This window comes from Filicampus tigris, chromosome 19 (assembly GCF_054856515.1).
Source record: "Filicampus tigris isolate MCC_2025a chromosome 19, RoL_Ftig_1.0, whole genome shotgun sequence".
In the NCBI taxonomy this organism is placed as follows: domain Eukaryota; kingdom Metazoa; phylum Chordata; class Actinopteri; order Syngnathiformes; family Syngnathidae; genus Filicampus; species Filicampus tigris.
In genome coordinates this window covers 6,638,600-6,661,116 of record NC_141235.1, presented here as the reverse complement: position 1 = coordinate 6,661,116, position 22,517 = coordinate 6,638,600, and the positions used below count along the sequence as shown (strand labels likewise).

Sequence of the window (22,517 nt, the reverse complement as noted above, 5' to 3'; positions counted from 1 at the left end):
GATCGCATGGTTACTATTTCCGCTAATATAATTTCATACAAATTCAACACCTTCCATTAACTTCATGTCATCTTTATTCTCCGTACGTGTCCATTCATTACAATCATGTATATCCAAATAAATAAAAAGCACCATTGATGACCCATAAAGACATTTAGGCTTAGTCGTGACATTCCTGTACATACACATACATATTGGACTGCTGTGATAACTTAAGGGTAGTTGGTAGTAGTCTTCCGGGACATTCCTGTGCGATAAAAACCCGACCCATTTGCTTATAAAATGCAGTATATTTAAAACAAAGAAAAGCCACATGGTTCTTACTAAAGCACATTTCCATTGTTGGGCCCTTTTGTTGAGTCATTTTTAATCAGCATGCAGTGCTCCATGAACAAATATGCACAAGCTTCATTTTCTCCACAAGAGAGTTAGTCCAAGACACAAAATGGAGGAAGCGCTGACCAGTGCATTTCCTCTCAGGCTGGCTTCATCAAACACGATTACATTCACTACAAGGAGGATACATTCTTTCCACTCGAAAGCACTAAATCACGTTCACAACAATTGGCACCTTCTAAGTTATTGGTCATCAGCACTTCTGTCGACATCTTCATGAGTAAACGCAACAATGTGTTCTAGAGGGAGCTTGCTTGCCTGCGCCTGTGGACCAGGCCAAGCAACGCAAACATTTCTTTTTTTTTTTTTTTTTTTTTTTTTTTTTTCATTTTAATATTTAACAGGACTTCCCTGAAGGCACAAGCAGGAAATACCATTGTTTCGTTAAGGGCAGTGTTGAGCTTCACGCTCCAAAGTCAACATGTCTGGCAGGTCAGACGCGCTTTGAACTGACCTTCATTTTCAACCACAACACACCGAAGGATGATGACCTGTAAGTCATGTGACTTAGAGAGGCACTGGATGGGCCTGAGGGCAAACACAGTCAAAACTAGCTGACTGTCTAAGATGTGAGTGGAGAACGTATTCTACTGGCATTGAACGTACCTTCGATGTTATTACCTCGTTCGCTGCCATTGACGAATTTACTTGACTTTTCACAGTCCAGTCAAATCCCAGGAACTTAGTTATATTTTTTTCAATTTTTTAGGTTGAAAGAGGGTCTGAAAATTCCTAGCAGTGAATGAGTTTAAAAAATAAAAATAACTCATCTGAATTTAGCAGCACATTTTGGGACTATAGTGAACTTGAGCCGATTTGCAGGTCACTATTCACAAATTCACTGATTCGTGTTTTTTTTCTGTGGTACTTATCCTCAGTTATTCATGGGAACATTTGCCTTTTCTTGTGCTCTTTCTGTAACACCCTAAGATGCCACCAAAGCCCTGGCTAATAGAACGTAGTAATTACTACAGGGATTTAGAAGTGAGTTCTCGACTGTTTTGAGACCTTTGTATGTTGGGGAGGAGCCAAGTTTAGTCTAGGTTGTTAGCAGACGTTATGGAGAGTCTTTGCCGCATGTATTGTTTTAGCTGTTAAAAAGCTGGTGTCATTTTTGCATGACAATTGCTATTTTTAACTATGACACGGTATTCCCAAAGTGTTTTGGGATCATAGTTTATGGAATTATTTACAGTTCAACATATGAGCAGTTCTAAACATTTTTTGGGGGGGGTATCAATTCCTCGACAGAGCTTGGTCCCTATTCCCCTCTATTAGGACTTGTGGGGGTTTCCCGTATCTTAATATTTAGCAAACATACAGCAGTGACACATTGCATTCATCCTTTGACTTGTTACAGTTTGGTCAGTGCTCATTAGTAAGAAGTGACTGAAGCGCTGCACACACTCCACCTCAAAGCCCGTCCCCGTTTCCTCCTGCGTTGTCTTCAATGCACACAAACATGGCCGAACGTCCTGCGGCACCGAGGATGCCCTGAGCCCTTTCCTCGAACGAATGCTGACATCGTCCCCGCCAGTCGGCTTAAATATCGCTGGTCCTCGTACTCATGGTAAGATCTCCCAGAGTGGAAAAGAAGTCCTCCATCTCCTTCTCCAGGAGTTTGTTGCGGTTCTCGGCGTCCTCCCGAGCTCGCTCCGAGTTGCGCAGTTTGATCTCCAGCATGCGCTGCCGCTTCTTCTCCTGCTCCATCTCCTGCTCCAAACGCTCCATGTGAGCGCACAGGGCAGCACTGGAGTCCTCCAACCTGTACAGGGCCATACAAACGCGCCATCGCTTATATTTTGAGACACTACTATCTAATTACCTACCTACAATGGATATCAAAAGTCTACACAGCCCTGTTCAAATGCCAGCTTTTTCCGATATCGAAAATGAGACCAAAATAATTCATTTTTGTGACCTTTAACCTGTGCGAATCGAATACTTTCGAGAGGGGAAGTAATGACGTGTTTGCGTAAGTCTTCACACCGCTTTTATCCCCTTTTATAATTGTGGCTGTGTTAAGAGCTGACCAATCACATTCAAATTTTTGTTTATGACCAGAAGCTGCAGCATAAATTTTAAAACCAGATTTTTACCTCTTATACTGATATCAGGTCAGTGCAAAAGTGGATAAACGGTTACAAAGATAGAAGACACGTGCAATATTTGTTAATTATACGATGACAACATGCTTATCAAGTATTAGCTTTCCGTAAATCTTCGGTTAGCGTCTACTCACTTTTGAATCCTGACCTCATAAGCTGTCTTCTGTTTCCTGAGCTCGTCCTTGAGGCCTTCCACCAGACTGCCCAGTGTGACGTTCGCTCCGTCTCCGTCGTCAGACATGACGATGGACGGAACTCCCGCTCCGATGCCCACGTTGCCGTTCTCGCTGCAGGCCGCGCTGCTGCTGCACAGCTCCATGGCCTCGCAGCTGTCCCGCTCTGAACTCATGCCCCCGTCCTGTCCCCTCTCGGGCTCCCTCTGACTCTCCGACCATTCCCCCTTGTCCCCACCGTCCCCCGCCGCTCCGCTGTTGTGGTGGGCCGAGGGATCGCCGCTCCCAGAATCTGGCACTGAGATCTCACAGGAGGAGGTGGACCAAGGAGTGCTGCCTACACTCTGCACGCTGCCCATGCTGGACGAGGAGGTGACGTTGTCGTAGGTGGAGAGTCTTTGCGAGGAGCCGGTGGAGTCGCGGTCTCGGGTTGACCTTTCACCTGAGGAGGTACGTCTGTGCCCCCTCAAGGAGGACAAACCGTTCATCAGCCAGTTACTGCTTCCTCCTCCCCCTCCGGAAGACACGGCGCTCGGTTCCACCGCCGAGCCGCTCTGCTTCGGCTGCGGCTGAGAACGAGGCGTTGAGGAGCTTTTAAAAGAGTACTTCCACGAGGGGATGCTCTTGGCTTGTTTGCTCGGGCTCACGACTGTCTCCCCCTTTGTTGACGAGGACCCCAGTTTTGCTCCGGGGTTAGGGTTCGGGGTCTGAGCGGGGGTGACGGCGGCGCACAGTTTGGCTTCGAGTGACGAGGCACTGCTGTTCAGTTCTTGTTCTGGGTTGGAGACAGGGCAGCTCTGCAGGTCCTCTTCAGAGATCCAGGCACCAAGGCTACGATTGAGGAGCTGATGCTCCGCTTGGGGTGCGGTGAGGTCCTCCTGGTCCCTCCCTGAATACAAACGATTGTGTTCCCTGATAAGGACGGTCATTAGGTGCTGCACTAAAGAGGTACCTAGGGGAAATGGATCACATTCAGTTTCACATACTGTTATTTATTTTGTTTTCTTAGAGGTCCATCTCATTTGTAGAACTACTTTGTGAATTTTCTTCATATTCAATGACAAATGTAGTGCTTATGATGCCGGTTTTTTATCTTTCTCAAGTGACTGTAGAAGCATTTAATGTGCTAATAATGTTATTATTATTATGTTCTTTTAAACAGCTGTTTAGCAAGCCAAGGCATATATTTTGCATTGGAAGAACTCGAAGCACACACAAGCAATGTTACAAAGTATATATTCTGAAATAATGTCGTCGCAATTTACTCACAAATTTCGGTCTGATATCTGGGCCTGTTAAATTGATAAGGAAGGATGAAATACACTGGGATTTTAATAATTTTCATACTAATTAAGTGATATTGGATTATTTTCTACGGAACACCCGGTGATCTGTCATGACTGTTCAGTGATTAGGAATCACTGCAAAATGCAACCCTACATTTATTTTGCATAAACTTCAAATGTACAATTTTCTTTCCAAATAACACTGAAATTGGCCTTCTCATAAGTTTGTATTTTAACCTTCAAATAATTTTTCATGAAAGTAAATTGCTGATCATCTTTTCGTTTGTACTATATTGCACCTTCCATGATGGTGACCGGGTCTTCCATCTTGGGTCGAAGGATGTTGGGCCCAAACACTGTGGCGAGGTTCTGGACGCTCATCTTATTTTCAGTACAGTGAGATTGGACTTCATCAAGGAATCTAGAAAGGAAACGGATGACATTTTTTTTAGTAGGTCATTTCATGGATGCACTCGTGATGGAACTTTCATCCCAAATAAAAACGTACTTGCATATGTACTTGAGCAGATTGTAGTTAGGCAGAGGTAGTGTGTTAACTTGCTTCCCGAGCTCCTGAACCCCCTGTTGAAAAGCAAACCAAAATGTAAGGCCAGAAACGACAAAGAGTAGCAAAGTGCGCACACACCTCCTCCTCATCTTTGGCCAAAAGCTGTGCGCATGTTAGAAAGTCTTCATATTTGCAGAAGGGAATGACAGGTTCAGGCAGCTCGCGCAGGTACAGTTTGAGCAAGGACGCCACGGTGTGAACGTCCGTGTTGCTGCAGGGAATTCACAACAAAACGGATGCCGACGTCTTAAGCCAGGATGCTTGCTTTAGTTACGTTTCTGCGCTTATTCGGAATCACGTGATGTGCCAACCTGTCAAAAAGAGGCTTGTCGCCGCAGTCGAACGCCTCCTGCAGGTCTTTGACCAAGTTGGCCTGGCCCGGCATTCGGAAGAGACCTTCCTCATCCAAGCCCCTCTCCCTGATGAAATCCACGCACTGCTCCACCAGCAACGGGGCCAGCCGCGGGCCAAACTTCTTCTCGTACTGCACCGTGTCCTCTAATCGCTGACCGAATATCCCTGGAGAAACAAAAACATAGGCGCATGTATCCATTGAAGAAAAGTTTGAATCACTATTACTTGATCTACTTCTATCCTGTGGCATCTTGGTGCTAAATAACTATATTGAAGCGGGTTTGAGGAGCTTTAAGACAAAAGTAGTGCTTTGCCTTTATACCAAGGAACTATGTGTACGTATTAAGGAGTTTATTCATTACTTTACTTTACATTACTAGTACATTCACTCACAGGATTTGTTTGTCCGAATAAATCATTTGTGACTGACGCAACGCTGAGAAAAAGAAACAAAGCATGTTGTTGTTCAAAGTTAGCTAGCTTTGGCTCAACTTTAATGCACAACAAGCATGAAATGAGTAACAAAAGTAGCTAACAACGGGGTGGCGGGGGGAATGTGTGCAGACTTTTTTAGTGCCGCTGTTAATGACAGCTCCAGAAGTCGGTGACAGATTTATTCTGGATAGACAACTAGGACGCGCCCTGCTAGTCTCGACGGGGGGGCGAGTGGGCGTCTTGAAATACAGTATGTGGTTTCAATGGATAACTGGACTAGTTCAATTGTTTATGCATGAGGCTTGCAGTTCAATTGTTTATGCATGAGGCTTGCAATTTGCTTGACGGTTACAGCTTTGGCTTTACCTCCTCCGAATGGTGCCCAGATGACCCGCCGTATGGCCTTGACCCAGTCATCCATGTCTGTCTGTGAGTTGGCCATGAGCAGGAAGGATTCATGGCTGATTGGCGCCCGGTCCTTCTCCCCCGTTCCACCTGCAAACACATACACCAGGATGAAGGTGTGTAATATATATAAATATATATAGATATAGATAGATAGATATAGAAACTGGCTATCTTTACAGGTATGAAGCATATTGCAATCGATTACATTAGAATTGCATATTTTGTAGTGGAAAATGTTTAAAAGTTACAGTACTCGTTGCATGCATGTCACAATGAAACCAAAGCAAACATGCAGTGAATGTTTCCTACCACTAGGTAGCATTATTGCGCAATTAGTTGAATTCATGAGTCATACTAACCAACCATCCGGCAGCTTTTAGTGAGAGCAGAATGTGTCTGGGCCTTTGACAAGATAAATAGTAAAGTAAAAAAAAATTTTTTTTAAAGTCTAATCAAAGTCACAATAACATCGCCAGACATCTTGCTTCTTTGGCAAAAGCAGATAAATCATGCAAAAAAGCAAATTCGGCATTGACACAAACAACAAATCCATCCTGCATTAAACAGCAGTTTGATTTAAAGTGCACTTAAATAAGCGTGGGATGATGGTGTGACTGGATTCAGTCATTGTGTTCACAGTCATTAAGCTGTTGGGGGGGGGGTCCAAATATAAACAGTGGTGCCGTAAAGCGAAATCCTCGTCACCCAGCTTTGCAAACTCACACCATAATGATTTGTCTTTTGATATGTGCACTTGGAATGAGGAACTAATATGGAGGGATATGGATTTGCACAATAGACAGCCCTAGGATATGTCTGCACAACTGAGATCATTTTAAATGAGACTCAAAGAGAAGACTCAGACATTAAGGAGCCTGGATATCTTTTGATTCCGCTCCACAGAATCATGTCCTGATAACACACACACACACAGACAGAGTTAGCCTACACAAAATCAATGCACCACTACAGCATCTTAGCCTGAAGTGAATGGATATTAAATACAAAGATGCCTGTAGGAGCTAATTAAGATAAGGCCAACTGCAGACTTTCTAGACACAATTTCCAAGATGAGCTTTCTTGAAGGGATAGAGCCTGTTGCGGCGTGTCTACATGGCGTCAGACAGACGTTGACATTTGAGCTTGATAACAGAGTGAATGGCAACAAAGTGTGTAAGGCTGTAGCACAGCCTCAATTACAACTTCATTTTTTTCCAGACAGTACACACATTAATCAGAATGTATATTTCGACTACAGAATGTATATTTCGACTTAGTGGGCCTGCATAGAACATATTCTGGACAAAAATATGTTTTGGTTGACTTCCCCTTTCAGATGAAAAACAGACAAAATGTGTCAAAATTAAGCGAGACAAAATTTCCACACGAGACAGCATTGAACACAACAACATTCCCCAAAATAAGTCATGTTAAGTAAGTGAAAATTGGACCTTCCTAACCTCATTTACATCCATCATATCATTTTGTGGACACAACAATTGTCACAAAGAACCTCCACTAGCTGTGTTGTATATACACTTTGTGTGTATTCCCTGCAGGACGAGCTCCAAGTGTCTTTGGCGCAGGACGTCGCTCACTTTAGTTGAACTATTGCAGCCGTTTGCACATCCGGAACTTAGCGAAGTTATTTGTGGTAAAACTCCCCCCCCCCCCCCCCCTTGAATTCCTATCAACAACAAACAGTAATGCAACCAAGAACCGGCACTAGTGCGTCTCTACTATGCGACAAAGCTTCAAGCTAGTTTACATGTAGTGTACAGCTAGGCTGCCCCAATCAATGCCTCGCTTGGCTCTTTACTACTCTAGTTAAAAAGCTCCAGCATCTGGTTCCTGTTACCTTGGAGATGCTGCTTCTTCAGCGCGTCCGGCTTACAGCAGACCGGCCCCATGTTCAGACCAGAGCTGGTACTGGCTCAGGGGCTCTCTTTGCCCTAAACCCTGCAGCATGGAGTGCCTTCGCCTCCGCTTGGACGCAGATCACTACGCAGGTAGCACCGATGGCCGCAAGCTGCCAGTGAGGCATGCTCGGTGCCAAACGCAGACAGAGTCCCACTCCTACAACCGCGTATCCCCCCTTTTCTTCCCGTCTCGCCCATTCAGCATTGCGGGCAGCAGGTCCTTTCCCTTGGCCCCCCTGGGGAGAAATAAATCCCTGAGGAGGAGTGTGACGAGGCTCTCTCTCTCTCTCTCTCTCTCTCTCTCTCTCTCTCTCTCTCTCTCTCTCTCTCTCTATCTCTCTCTCTCTCTCTCTATCTCTCTCTCTCGCTCTCGCTCTCTCACTCACTCTGGCTTTGGGTCTGTGTCACTTGTGTGTGCTGCTGGAAGATGGGTTGTCCTCCAAACTTTGCCAAACAAACTTTGTGATAGTCTGCACAGACTTTGGGTTCTTCACGCTGACTGGTTTACATAATGCAGTTTACTTTCCAGTAATTGGCTGTCTTTCCAGTGGCGTGTTTATGATCCCACTAACCCATATTTGAAGTGTAAGCATGTATAGGTGAGCATGTACGTCAGCTTTCAGGAAACAATTTCCTTCACGCACAGTAAGCAAGCACAAGACACGTGTGTTCAATATGGGCTACTTTTGACGTAATCTGGCCTCACATGAGGAAATGCTGTGGGGTGTTATAAGGGAAACTTCAAAGTCAAGATTACTTATGAAGATGGAGTACAGACTACACAGCAGTGCTTGAGGTTAAACGCCTTGATAATTTGCCCGGCTTTATGATGTAGAGGAGATATAAGATAGGGCCAAAGAACTCTATAGAGCCCCACTAGTCCAAACACAGCATTCTGATTGATATTATGTTTGTGGAATATGAGTTACGCAGTCAAATCCACCTGTTTTTGGCCATCTAAGGGTGCGGCCATTTTGTCACTTGCTGTCGACTGAAAATGACATCACAGTCGCTCAGGTAACAACCAATCATGGCTCAGCTTCAGAAAACAGGTGAGCCGTGATTGGTTGTTACCTGAGCCCCAGAGACAGCAAGTGACAAAATGGCCGCCCCCCTGAAATGGCTAAACATGGGTGGATTTTGCTGCTTAACTCATATTCCACAAATGCAATATTAATCAGTATGCTGTTTAGAATGCATATGACATATTGTCAAGAACATTTTGGGGTTGACTTCCACTTTAAAATATTTATGAGCAGTACCACCGCCGCATTATTCAAACATAAACGCTGCAAAGGTCAAAGAATCCGTATGGCTTTTTCTGAGACCCATCAAGTCAGCAAGTAGCCTGACTGTCTAGTTGTGCTGCTACATCTGTCAGATGCTGCCTCACCCTATCACAACAGAACTTTCCGCCCTGAGTCAGCTGTTATTAAATCAAAAAAATTCCAGTAATTCCCCAGTTTCCCGTATGCCTCCAGGCTTTGATACAAAACCACAGTTCCAAATTACGCGCGTGACTAAGGAATGGGCTTTGTTTGGCTCCACAGCTCGTTGCAGGCATAGCACACAGACTGGAAAAACAAACAAACATGGGTCTGTTTTGCTGAAATGCCGCATGAAATTTTACATTCGAGATGACTTGGTGTTATTGCAAAAGTAGCAAAATTATTACCTCCATAGTGTCTTCTCATCACACACTGCACTCTGCATCCAACACATAATGTCGATGCCATCAATCATGACCCGCCAGGAGGCCAACAAATTGACTGTCTTGTATACTGAAATTCTCACCAAGCTCTGTTGCTGAGCACCATTTGGTCTTAGCTTTATTATGAGAAATGGTGCAAGAATTAGATATTTGACAAATGGCAATCTAAAATTTTAAACAGATGTATCTCTATACATCTGTTTTAAATGAGGCAGTTTAAAACGATTTAATTGTTCAAAGTCTGAACGACGGAAACTGTGACCCTGGCTTAACATTTTTGGAAAATGGTGAAATTGGTCACAGATGGCGTTGGAACTCAATTAAACAATGTTTCATAAGCGTCTTTGTCACAATTGGCTGAATCGAAAACCCTTTGACCGTGGGCTTAGTGTTTAATTTACTGCGATACACTATTATTAATCCTTCTCTCGAAATCGAATGTAGAACTCATTGAATGCAATCTGAAATGACAAATATATGAGGAGTGTGCACGAAACAACAACGATGAGCTGAATTCATTTCAAAATAATGACCAGACATCTCACTTTGGCTGCGAGTGACTGCCACTAAACGCGTAGGACAATCTAAACGCTCCAGGTGAGACTCCAGATTTGCGCACTTGCATCACTCTCGGCCTGATTACTTTTCCAGTGGCCTGTGTGCCCATGGCGAGAGGATCATTGGAGTTCGCACCCTTCTGCAATGTTGACTGGCCATAAACAAAACACACAAGACACTCACGAGTTGGTCGTCCACTCTAAACACAAGGAGAGGTCCCCAAGCAAACACTGCGTGGGAGACGGTGTGCCACAGGGAGCAAGAATGTACTAGACCATATCCCAGTGCTCGGATTCAACAACACACGGTCTGACTAACTCAGGCAATACTTTATAACAAAACGTTTTGCATTGATCTGGAGTAAAACTAATTGCATAGCCAAAATGGGATCACTGCAGACAAATGCTATTTTGTCAATAAGAGAACATCACATTAATTGTATCAAGTAAATGGTATGCGGTTAAAAAAAAAAAAAATCGTAATATTATAAATTAACTGCAAGCAAACAATGTACACGCAAAAAGCAAAATATATACGCCTGATGACAGGGTGGACGTTTTGGGCTACAATGGGCCTTCACTAGCAAGATGACAGTTCGCTGTACAGTTTGAAAAATATATTTCACATTTCTTAAAGGTTGTCATATCAACTGATATTTCAGAATGACAGAGTGGACATGTTTAGCTTGACGACGCCTACCAACACACATATGATAAAATTACAAAACAAGTGTGAATTCTTATTCTGCAATTATATGCTGTTTCAAAGAGATTGTAATGTCACTGAAAACAGAGTTTCTTAAAGAGATAGTTATCCCATAATGACAGGATAGACTGGGACACACAAAATGTTTAGTATGACCATGAAAATAAGATATACGTGATCAAATTAACCCATTTTATTAAATAACGTGTGGACATTAAAACCACATTTTTTTTCCACATTTTAAAAATAATTTAACCACTTATTACACACGATGTAGTTAGCATAGCGGCGTGCTTGTATGTGACATATGAACCCCCAATACTCGAGTATTGTGAGCGGTCCTTTTTTTTTTTTTTTTTTTTTTTAAATTGTCTTTTCTGTTAGTAGTTTCATTCAGTTAATCATACTAGAACCGTCAAAACCTAAATAGCATTGTCAGGGTGTCATGAAGTGTGAGATTGGAAAGTACCATCTGAAATGTAAAACAGTGCCCCCTGTTGTTTCCATCAAGAAATCTTACCTGGCACAATTTCGAAAAGGTGTCTTCCTGGTTCGTCTGGGTTGGCTGTCAGCTCGTTCACCTGGCATCCCTGCAGAGGTATACAGCCCTGAAATACACAAAAACAACATTGAGCTTCAACAAAACAAACTGTTTCTGGCTTCACCTATAACAGTTTTCTGTTTTGTTTTTGTATAGTTGTTCCTTTCACAGTTATTGTCATTTTATAGGTCAGGAAAGTGGCGTTTGAAGAAATTCCATTTTCACGCCCCCTACTGTATTGCATCCTGTGTCATCCTAAAAAGCATTCCCTTGTAATTGAATAGGGAGCCAGACAGATTATCAGAATATATTATCACGATCAATAGGCATTTAGCTGCGACAACTAAGACCAAGTGAGCTGTGAAGAGATGCCAGCGTCTGTAGGTCCGGCCCTGTTAATCTGCTGACTGGCATCCTCCCTCAAACAGGCTGCCGAGCCTGGCAAATCGCCTCAGCCGGTGGGCCGGGCACTCGCCAACATTAGTAGCCATGGCAACAAATGGAAGAGGCGGGGAAGGGCGCAGGAACCAGGGGAGGTTTCGGGGAGGGGAGCGGGGGGGGTCCCTAGGGTGCCTTGCACTCAAAACAACAGCGGCAGCAGGGGATGAATGATTAACAAAGGGCAACGCGTAACCTGAGAACGCAAATCATGCCGTCAGAAATTAGTCACTATCAAGTTAAAAGTATCCATCCATTTAAATGTATATTTTTATCTAGATGTGCTTGAAACCTGCATTGTCACGTTTTTTAAAATTGCACATGGGCAAACGCTAAGTGAGTGGCCAGACCTTCGTCAAAATGTAAAAGTTCCAATTTTATAATCTTTGGCAATGTCCAATCTGGGATCGGCACAGCTTTTGGATTTTAAAGTGCTCAGGTCATCGTAGACAATCACACCATTGGGGAAAGTGTATACGGAAAGGCCTTTTTTTTTGTCATCTTTGGACTTGTATCGTAGCAATAAACCTACTTCTCCCCTCCTCCCGCAGTGCACCACTCCCAGTTTCAAATATCCCATCGATTAGAATGGATTAGAGGGAGAACTAAGGAGGGATGACACTTTGTCACACATCCTGTCTTCAGAGGGGGAGGTTGCGTATATGTGCGAGTGTTCATTTCCCTGAGTAGATATCCGTATGCCCATTTCAGTCTTGTCTGCGCCAAAGACCTGAATGCATCAGGCTTTGCAAATCAATACAGCTCGGATGTGTATTGGCAAGCCATGATTAAAGTCAGTCTGCGGACCCTCTCGGTCATTTGGTCCCCATAGAATAGAGACTGCGATGAGTCGAAGACGTCATCCTATGTAGCGTGTGTTCTGTGTACGTGGGTGTGTGGGAAAAGACAGTGATGGCAGATGGCCTACATTAAATAAACAGCAGTCATCCAGAGTGAAGACTTGAAAAAAAATCAATATAAGTGTCAAGGTTTCAGTCAGGAATACTCAGTGATGATTATGATGGTGTGTGTGGGTGATGAAGAAGGACCGGCTGTCTGTTTCTGTTGTTGGATTACATCATTCCTTCTTGTCGTAAGCCTATTCAGCTAACCTGCTAGCTAACACCCTCCCAATCGAGTGACACACCCACTCCATTCCTTGTAAGTGGTTCTTAAAGAAGGAACGGATGGGTCAGCACACAGCCACAAATCGTGTGTCTTCAATTGAGAAAGGAATCGAATCAATTAGGCATTTTCCTTGCAAATATTTTTGGGCTGATGCACTAATGGAGGAGGAAACCAAGTGCTATGCTGTGTGTACTGGAAGCACTTAGACCGGAACTCCCAGTTTAGTAGTGTCCTGAGCCATTAAAACCTCAAGCTGCATTATTTGGTGGTGATTGGTAATTTTAGGATACTAATTACCGCAAAATGGAAAAAAAAAAAGGTGAATTGAGCAACGCAAAAATAATAGTCGGACTAAAGGTAAGATGATACAACAATTAAAAGACCCTGTAAAGTGAATTTCAGAGATGTATGTTTTGATGTTAGAAAATAATTTCTGAACACGTAAAGACTGAGAAGAACAGAACTTTAGCACCCTCCTTAACCAGCGCAATTGCTATGTGGGGTTAGCTGGCTAGCTATGCTAGCAACAGTTTACGTTTTAGAGCACCTTGTTGTCAACCATGAGTGCATACACGTCATGGAGAGAAGGCAGAAGAGCGAGGTAAAAAAAAAAGAAAAATGAGTTTGATGTGACAGCCAGTGTGGGGACGGGGGTTTTTGCGCTGGCATGGCCGCTTTTGAGCGTCTCATCACTGCCCAGTGACAACCCACTCGGTTATAGACAGCTTTAAGTAAGATATCTTTTTACGGCTCAATCATTTAAGGACGTGTCGCAACATTCGGGTGATGGAAGCGGTTGATTGACAGTTGACAGTTGAGCTGGGCGTGGTTTCATCACTTTTGGTGTACATGAGAACGGCTTGATCCTTCATGTTGTTGACGCCTTGCTTTAAGTACTTACTATACTAATTTTTTAAAAGATTGTTTTTTTTTAATGTTATGGGGGCTGGAAAATGAAATGTCAAAATTCCCACACAAGAAGATGGGACAGCTCAAGACCTTGCTAACATAATAATTGTAATGAGATGATCAAATCTGTGCAGTTATTTATTATAAACAAATGATAAAAGTAAAACTTCGGATCCTCAAGTCTTCCTGTTAATGCAGGTATACATTTATTCTCATAAAAGTACATATTGTAATCGTTTTATTTTATTTGCAGCGTGAAATAATACACTTTTTATTCCCAAAAAAGTATTACTCAAAGATGCACACAGAAACTCTATTGAGATCAAATGTCATAAAGCTTCTAAACACAATTATATGGACATAGTACAAGTTTAGCAAATAAAAAACTTTTTTGTGCTTCTAGGCCGTTCACAATATTAAGTACACATCACTGCAGTCCATTCCCCAAACCAACAATTTTGTCATAAAATAAGCTCGAATAGTAGCTTCAACCTGCATCTAGCTTTATAATTACCTGTGGTTTGGTTTCTTCTTCATCTTTGTAGAAGTCGAGCTGTTCTGGGCGCAGCACGAACCACCGCAGTTGCCAGTTTTTCATGATGCTCCGTTGCTTCTTCAGCCAGCCGGCCTTTAGCGCCCCCTCCTGGAGGCTGGGTGAGGCAGGCTGGCAAGAGCCTCGCGTCACCTCGCCCATCACCATGCTCTTCGACCTGGCTGCACATAAAAACACATTTTCATTTTCAGTGTGTGTGCAGACCACATATGTTTAAAAATATGTTTACATTACACTCAGTCCTTAAAGCGGAAGTCAACCCAAACATATTTTTATCAAGAATATGTTCCCAGCAGGCCCACTAGTTGAAACACGGCAATCTGATTGATTTTGCATTTATGGAATATAAGTTAAGCAGCAAAATGCACATGTTTTTAGCCATCTCCGGGGGGGTGGCCATTTTGTCTTCTGAAGACTGAAAATGACATCACAACTGCTTACTACGACCAATCACGGCTCAGATTCATAAAACAGGTCAGCCGACTCTGAAATGTATTTTTTGCTATTACTTGTATATAAAGGAAAAAAAAATGCACTTTGTGTATCACCATCTCTATTTGCATCTTATATTGTCACCACGTGGAGATTTAAAAAAAAAAAAAAAAGCATATTCTGTTTTTAACTGAAGTAACAGTAAAAAGTCATTAGAAAAATAAATGGTCAAATAAAGTACAGATAAAATGTCAATACTTAAATACAGTAACACTCAGCATTGAATACAGACTAGTCAATAATTGAGCAAAGATTCGACCGCTCCGTGATCCATCTTGGCCACATGCCATGTTTTTTGTTCTTTTTCATTTTCACCCTTCAGTGTTATCTTTCATTGCCTATGCTGCTCATCATGCCGTAACACACAACCTTCTGCCCCCGGGCTAGAACATCTCAAGATGAGATACAGAGGCAGCAGGCACAAATATGAATAGAACACAAATAACGGGGCACACACACACTCCAGTAGCCTGGGGTGACAGGGATCGTACCCCACTCACCCCTTCACCCGCCTTCCATTTGGAAGGTCCTTGGGAGAGACTTATTGTCTCGCCACGAGCCAAAAGAAAGGCAAACGGCTTTGGCTCGAGATAATAGGACCACATGGGACTGACCGACTGAATCATTCGCAACAAATGTGTGAAACCTGAGCTCAGTCAAGGGCAGTTTCTAACCAAAGGGACTGGCAGTACAGCCATGTCCCAGTGTGACATCAGACTGAGTGTGACTGAGATAACACACATTGTCGTTATCTTGAAACAAATTCACTCTAGCGGCAGGGCTTCGACTTACAAAGATGTGTTGGTGCCAACTCGGCCATATGGATTCATTGTACACAGGTATGAACTCATGGCAGGCTATGCAAACAAGGCTATGCAATTTAATGATCATGAATAATTTATACGACGCAACTGTGCAGACAACCTCCCCGTGCGTGTGCGCACACACGGACAAAAGATATGATCAATGTTGCAGAAGGAATGTGGGGATGGAGGAATCAATTAGATTCCATTGTCTAGTTTCTTTTTCTGCAGCACACATATAGCGAGAAAGATAATGTTTTATAGGCACTACCTCTTGGTGTTAAAAAAAATGAAATAGAATGAAAATGTTGATCGTCATCATGATCCTTACAGGTGGAAGATCAGTTAGTAGCTCTATGACCTTGACTGTTTGTGTTTGATTGATTGATTCCTGATATATCCGACATGGTTGTTGAATATAGAGAAATTGATATTACGATATTTAACATGTTTCGAAAGAAGGGACATTTTTACAACTTTTTCTATAAATGAAAGAAATGCATTTTTTTCAAGCAGCAAAACAAGCAAACTCAACGTATTCTTAGCTAATTAATTGTAATTACCCTCGATAACCTTGAACGATTGGGTGACGATGCAATTTAAATTTGCGTCTGACTAGTTAAATTCAGATAAAAGCATACAATTCCATTAGAAAATGATTTCCCGTCTTTGCGATATGCATATTTCATGGACCAATATCGCGATGTCGATATTTTTTCGATATATTGTGCATATATATATATATATATATATATATATATATATATATATTTATATATTTATTTATTTATTTATAATCAGGAATTATGAAATAATCCATACACAGTTGTGGCATTGCATCACTCAGAGGCTTGACTGATGTCTAACGTACACACGCGAGTACATCCCATTGAAGAATGTGCTCGGTATGCTTGGCATGATCCTCTTATAGAGCAGCCTCACTAGTTAGGGCATATGATCACCTTAGTTGTTCAGTGGGCATTTCAGGCCCTGAGGCATTTAGTGTAAGAGTAAGACCAGCATTACTCTGGTGGTATTTTTGGTGAAGTTTCTTCACCGCACTTGTCAAGGTTATGCTGTCTAACTTTGTCTGCTTTCGCCACCGGCGTGCTGCAAGCAAGGCATTTTATATATGCCGGATTAACATCTTGTAAGGTCTTTCATTGGTGTTTCGACATGAAACAAACCACTGTACTACCGGAGTACTTTTTGCACGTCGACCAACGGGATTAGTGTGAATCCACACAATTCATTCACTATGAAACTTAAATCATACAAAAATAGAAGTCATTATGTGTCGCCTTTGAGGACTACTTGTTGCTTGTCAGAATGTGCGGAAGATCATTTGTGTACAAAAACTCAATAACGCAACAGCCACACTGACGAGGCGCTCAAATAGTATTTTTTATAAACAATATTGTAAGGATTATGATACATTTGTATTAATTGATAGTAGTTCAAATGATTTTATGTATCCAAAGGCAAAAGGCAAGATCCATAATCAAAAATGGGTCAAATCTTACTTCGGGTCCGAGGCGTGAAACAAGGAATGCTGGGACATGACGATAAGATATGACGAACTGGCGAAGGGACAGAATGAAAACTACACATACAAGACACATAAAAATGTCAACAATAGCTGCACCTGACTACTAGTTGATCTAAAAACCAATTACCGTTCTTTCTCTTTTGTAAGCACCTTGCCCGGCATTTCCAAACACTTTCTCTCGGCTCGTTCCCAAATTGATTTCCTCTGTAATCCCTTTGAAGCCCATTTCAATCACATTGGTGCCTCTGCATCGATAGCGCAAGTTGAAGTTTGGCTTCGGTAAAAGCGTTTAAAGCTCGCCAACGTGAGACCATGTCGGAAAACGGTAATAAGCACATTTGCTGCATTTCTCTTTTGTCGTCTTTCCTTTTATAAGTTTCTCATTTTGCCTGAACACTGCATCCATAATGTAATCGATGAAGTGAAGCCCTGTTGTCATATTTCACTTTAATGACGCTTATCCTTCCATTAGTCTTCCTTCGACGCGGTCTAGTTCTTATCTTCCCTGTGGCGCTGCTTTTAACTAAATCACAAATTGCTCTGGTATTACTGAGAGGATGCAGACACATAAATTCTCATAAGGAACAAACACTGATTGTTTATAATTAGATGCGATATTACGTCCACTGTGTATTACCTTGAAAAGGTGTATGGGAATAAATGTTTTTGCATTTGACTATTTTCGATTTTTAAATGCGTCATATTTAGTGGCTTATCTTGGGAAAATCTCTGGCTGAATCCCTAGTTTCATCTCTATTTGCCTTGCCAGTGTTCACATAAAAGCATTCCACTGTTTAACACGTCAGCTGTGTATGAGTTGAACACACACTCGTCTGTGATTCACGCTTGAGTCATACAATTTATTTATTTTTTGGCGGGTCTAAAAGTGCCAAAGCTCCAATTTGAACCTCGTGCCCAGGGTGATTCAGACCTTCCTTGGCTAGGTGCAGCTGCACTGTGGCCACTTTAGCTTTCATGTCAAGCGTGCTTTATGCATAACCGCTGCAATTTGCTGGAACAAAAAGCGTGATTATCATTTGTCATGAATTACATTTTAGAAGCATCAAGAGGATTAGCATAATTTCTTCCAGGATGAGTCAATTTATGCACCTTAAGGTAAAACCTGCAGTACTCTCATGTATCCATATAAGGACAATTACGGGACTCAAATGTAGCATTTATACCTTTGCCAGGTGGACAGGCATGCTCTCAAGCTGTAAATGTCAAGGGCATAAAAACAGTACCCTTGAGGGTATCACCCTCTATTATACCATTATGCCCTAACTAGCATACCTGCACGGATGCACGTCTATTATATTTTATGTATCGTTTCCTCAGGGGCCCTTTCAGGCATAAGTAAGTCAACAGCAAGCCAACACTCCAGCAGGCGGCACACATCCAAAAATGGATCCGATTGGCTCAAAATGGAAGAGCCATTTCATCCAGTTAGTTTCCAAGAACCTGCTCTTCTCAAAAATAATTTCTATTGGATGGGTCGGAATGACGATAAATACTGATGACTCAATTTTGGATCATGGAATGTTGTTAGCTTGCCCGTCTGTGTATTTGTTAGCATGCTACGCCTTTAAATAGCCGTTGAGGTATAACACTGTGACACAGATGCTATCCGTTCACCCGTCGATGGCACCGCACTCATTTCTCTTTTTTTTGCTCTTATGTCAAAGCAAAAATGGGCACCATGACGACTAGTATCTCCAAGTCAGGTTTAAGGCACTTTAAATGAACTGTCCTTGAATCGTATCACACCCCATTGGGATATGCATCCAATCGTCTTTTATTAGAGGGATGCACACTTCTAGTAAATCTAATCGTCCCGCTTATGTGCTAAAGACGTTAACCAAAATAAGAGAAAGACCTTACATGCTGCAGAATGGTCCATACACCTCTTTCGGTGACTCGAGCACACCACCCCAAAAAAAATAAAATCCCTACCCCACACGGACTGACTACCTTTTATAGTGCTCATTAATTCCGTTTGAAGCGACACTTGGTTTTTACTATGTCTGACACGTACCATCAAGCTATACATGCACTTCATTTCACACACATACACAATGACGCTCAGGCACGCTGGAGGAATTTAATTCCATTAATCTAGTCGTTGGGTGGTGATTTATGGTAGACTGAGTTACAGGTGCATCGGGGCGGAACTTGCAGTAAGCCTACCACTGTTGATAAATGACCCAACCCGTTTGTGTGTGTGTCTGGGTGTTCAGGTGTGTGTTTAAATCTACGCTCTGACAAGCTGCGGGGGTGTGGCAAATCATATAGCGCCTGTACGTGGAACCTGCAGTGGAGTGGAACCGATGCAGCAGTATGTTATCTCCACGTGTATATGTGCGGACGCCATGGGGGGATTCCGCCAGTTGGCGCATCTGCTATTCATGCAGAATGTCAGAGTTGCCACGTCGCACGGCTTTGATCGCCAAACCATGGCAACGTGCATCAAATAGATGCTGTGGGAGAAGGAAGCAGCTTATATGCAGGCAATTAAAACGGTGACAGGATTGCTGAAAAACTGAGAGAGAAGCATAGCCACAATTTTCTTTTCTTTTTTTTTTTTAAGAGCAGTTTCAGCTAATTCCGTAGACAAACAAGACTTTGTTGGTGAAGTTCTTAACGGGAAAGTCAACCCCCAAATTTTCATTACAAAAATATGTTCTATGCAGGCCCACTAGCCATTTTGTCACTTGCTGTCAACTGAAAATGACATCACAGTTGCTCAGGTAACGGCCAATCACGGCTCACCTGTTTTCTGAAGCTGAGCCATGATTGGTCGTTACCTGAGCCCTGAGCAACTGTGATGTCATTTTCAGTCGACAGAAGTGACAAAATGGCCGCCCCTGAGATGGCCAAAAACGGGTGGATTTGAATGTTTAAGTTATATTCCACAAACACAATATTAATCAGAATTCTGTTTGGACTAGTGAAGGCACATATTATTGCAAAAAATTGGGAGGGTTGGCTTCCCCTTCAATATTTGCCTCAAAATATCACAAGCCCGGTCAAGTTTTTACACATACTGATGAGTTAAAACTATCTTTTCTATATTTTCATTATAGCTATGGTTAAAATGAATACGATTTTCATTTTCACATGTTCCTTGGCTCAATAGGTTGCTAAACTCTGGAGATGAGATCATGCATATTGCTTCCTTTCAACAATTTTCTTTTAAACAATTCAACAATAATTCAGAAAGGACGAGTCCCAGTTTAATCTTGAACAATTACAATTTTTTTTTGACAGGTATGAAAATACAAAACGTGACACAAATGTAACAACCCGAATCAAGTCTAATGCAAGCAGCTAATGTGGCAATTCCTAAAACACACACGACCAATGCCTATTGTCTGATAATATATGCAAATGCACATTGAATCCTCTTTAGGAGCAATTTCACGCGGCTCCAGGAGAGGACTTCCGCATCCCGCTCCCATTATCGGGAGCTATTCATTACATCTTAATCACATCCAGATGAATAATTGGGAGTCAGGAAGGGAGGACACGTGGACTTGGGACACATATGCACACACGGGCTTATTAACGCATCCGTTTACGAGTGCACACACATCACAGGCGACACACACCCGCCAGCTGACAGCAGCCCTCGTCGCGGTGATGAAACTAGAGATGCAATTGGTTCCTACCGGATTTTACACTGGCGGCGGCGTACAGTTGTTGTCGGATATTTCAATTGTGCATTTTATTGTGAAACACTACATCATCGTAGAGGGGAAGTGAGGCGTCAGGTTTGAATGGAGAAAAAGCATTTTGTGTGAAACTGCGTGTCAGTCACAATCAAGCAATATGTCGGCAAAAACACACACTTGTCAGTTAACAACGAGGATGTTTAAAAGTTCAAGCAATAAATGCAAATGTCCGAAGTGTCCTACCTCTTCTGGTCTGTCTGATCTTGGGACTCAGCATGGTTGTCATGGCTTGTCCGCACGCGCTCCTCTCGGCATGTTCGTGTACATCCAAGCACCCCACCCCTGCCTGTCTCTCCCTCAGCCTCCTCTTCCTCTCCCTCTCCTCTCTCTGACCTTCTGCAGTGCGGCCGCCAGCTGGGGGTTGGGAACACAGGGGAGGGGGACGCAACGAGAAAAGAGGGAGTGACTGGATGGGGAGGAACTAACACCCCCCCCCCCCACCCCCCTTTTCGTTCCATGCACACGGCTAGTGGCCTCAACCCCTCCCTACTGTATTATTCATGCGGTGCATCCGCCTCGGGTGGATGGAGCTTTTTGACTCAAACAATATTTACCTGATCAAATTTAACCCTGATTTGAGGTTCAATTTTGCTGACTGGCATATTCCGCAAATTTGAATTCTTTCAAAAGGAAAGGGAACTGAGTAGGGGGGGATGGGCCATGTGGCAGGTGTCACCACCCCCGCCACCTAATTAAGACTTTCTGAGCTTGTCTCCCATCATAATCACTTACCCCCCCTCCCCACCCCAATTTGTCCTCCTCCTCTATCTTTTTCTCCCACTATTCCAAGAAGTCTATTTGGTCTTGGCAGAATTCCCTTCTACTGTAAATCCGTAGCGCTATTTAACCCCGTTCCTAAAATATGCTATCCTGGCCTCTTCTGGTTTTCCTCGAGTGACATTGCCTTTGGAATCAAAGTCAAATGTGCGGAATTCCCAGATGCTACGGTCGGTCGGTAATTACTTGCTCCAGGCATTCCAATGGCACAACTCCGAAAAACCAGCGGAGAAAAATATGGTTCCAAATGGGTCTGACAACATCCTGTCCCCTAGAGTTGCAGTCTATATTTGACACATTGCGAATTGCAATTTGGTTTTGTAATAATTCTTTGGTAACACGGCAGAAGTCGGCCGTCTTGTTGTCTAGCCACGTATCACAATACCTCATACGTTAGTTTTGAACATTGTATTTTACATTATTGTCACCTGGGGGCTAGTCAGAATGTAAAATGGATATAAAGTCTACACACCCCTGTTCAAATGCCAGGCTTTTTGTGAGAATGTTTTCCACCATCAGTGTGACTTATAACCTGTCCAACTCAACTGAAAAAAAAATCTGTGGAAGTGGAAGAAAAAATAAACAAATGTGCACACCCTCCTATAAATCGCTGCGTTCAGAATTAACCAATAACATTTAACCTCGTGTTAGATGAGAGTTGGCACACCCCTGCCACCTTTAAAAGTGCCTCTGTTTAAACACAAATAACATTCTGATGTTCTACTAGTCTTTTTCTGACATGTTTTTGCTTCATCATATTGTGCTAACATTGACAGCTTTTTTTGAACTGTTCATAATTTCTTCCAGCGCGTCTAAGGCCCCGGTTGCAAGTGAGGAAAAACAGCCCCGATTTTTTTTAGGAGAGAGAGAGAGAGAAATGAAACCAAACCAAGCACTATAACCCAATTACACGTCTCTCTAAGTGTCAAGGGTTGAAGAACATAATGTAAAATGAGTTCTGTCTTTTGATAAGGC

The 22,517-nt window shown here is 42.7% G+C and overlaps 2 protein-coding genes across 5 annotated transcripts in view; one reads left to right on the top strand and one right to left on the bottom strand.

Moving 5' to 3' along the window:
- The window catches only part of mapk8b (mitogen-activated protein kinase 8b), a 55,493-nt gene that overhangs the window by 14,658 nt on the left and 18,318 nt on the right, over positions 1-22,517 (top strand). The window lies entirely within an intron of this gene.
- Positions 57-21,107, bottom strand: arhgap22b (Rho GTPase activating protein 22b). Of its 3 annotated transcripts, none has more exons than XM_086015805.1 (10): positions 20,949-21,107; positions 14,152-14,351; positions 11,142-11,229; positions 5,687-5,815; positions 4,843-5,050; positions 4,610-4,742; positions 4,472-4,545; positions 4,263-4,384; positions 2,639-3,629; positions 57-2,161 (listed from the first exon to the last, which is right to left on the bottom strand). In XM_086015805.1, exons 1-10 carry the CDS (start codon positions 20,989-20,991, stop codon positions 1,939-1,941), a joined length of 2,211 nt encoding a protein of 736 aa, XP_085871931.1. In that variant the 5' UTR covers positions 20,992-21,107; the 3' UTR covers positions 57-1,938. The 3 variants fall into 3 exon arrangements, with proteins under 3 accessions (XP_085871931.1, XP_085871930.1, XP_085871932.1); XM_086015804.1 differs by having other exon boundaries at positions 2,653-3,629; XM_086015806.1 differs by lacking the exons at positions 11,142-11,229; positions 14,152-14,351; positions 20,949-21,107 and adding an exon at positions 7,587-7,938 and having other exon boundaries at positions 2,653-3,629.

Bases quoted from the DNA above. Each gene is read 5' to 3' on its own strand.
- arhgap22b (XM_086015804.1), bottom strand. From the start codon at position 20,991: ATGACAACCATGCTGAGTCCCAAGATCAGACAGACCAGAAGAG. The intron at 14,352-20,948 runs GTAGGACACTTC...TTTTATGTGCAG, and splicing joins GATCAGACAGACCAGAAGAG to CCAGGTCGAAGAGCATGGTG. The intron at 3,630-4,262 runs GTGCAATATAGT...CATTTCCCCTAG, and splicing joins CCCGGTCACCATCATGGAAG to GTACCTCTTTAGTGCAGCAC.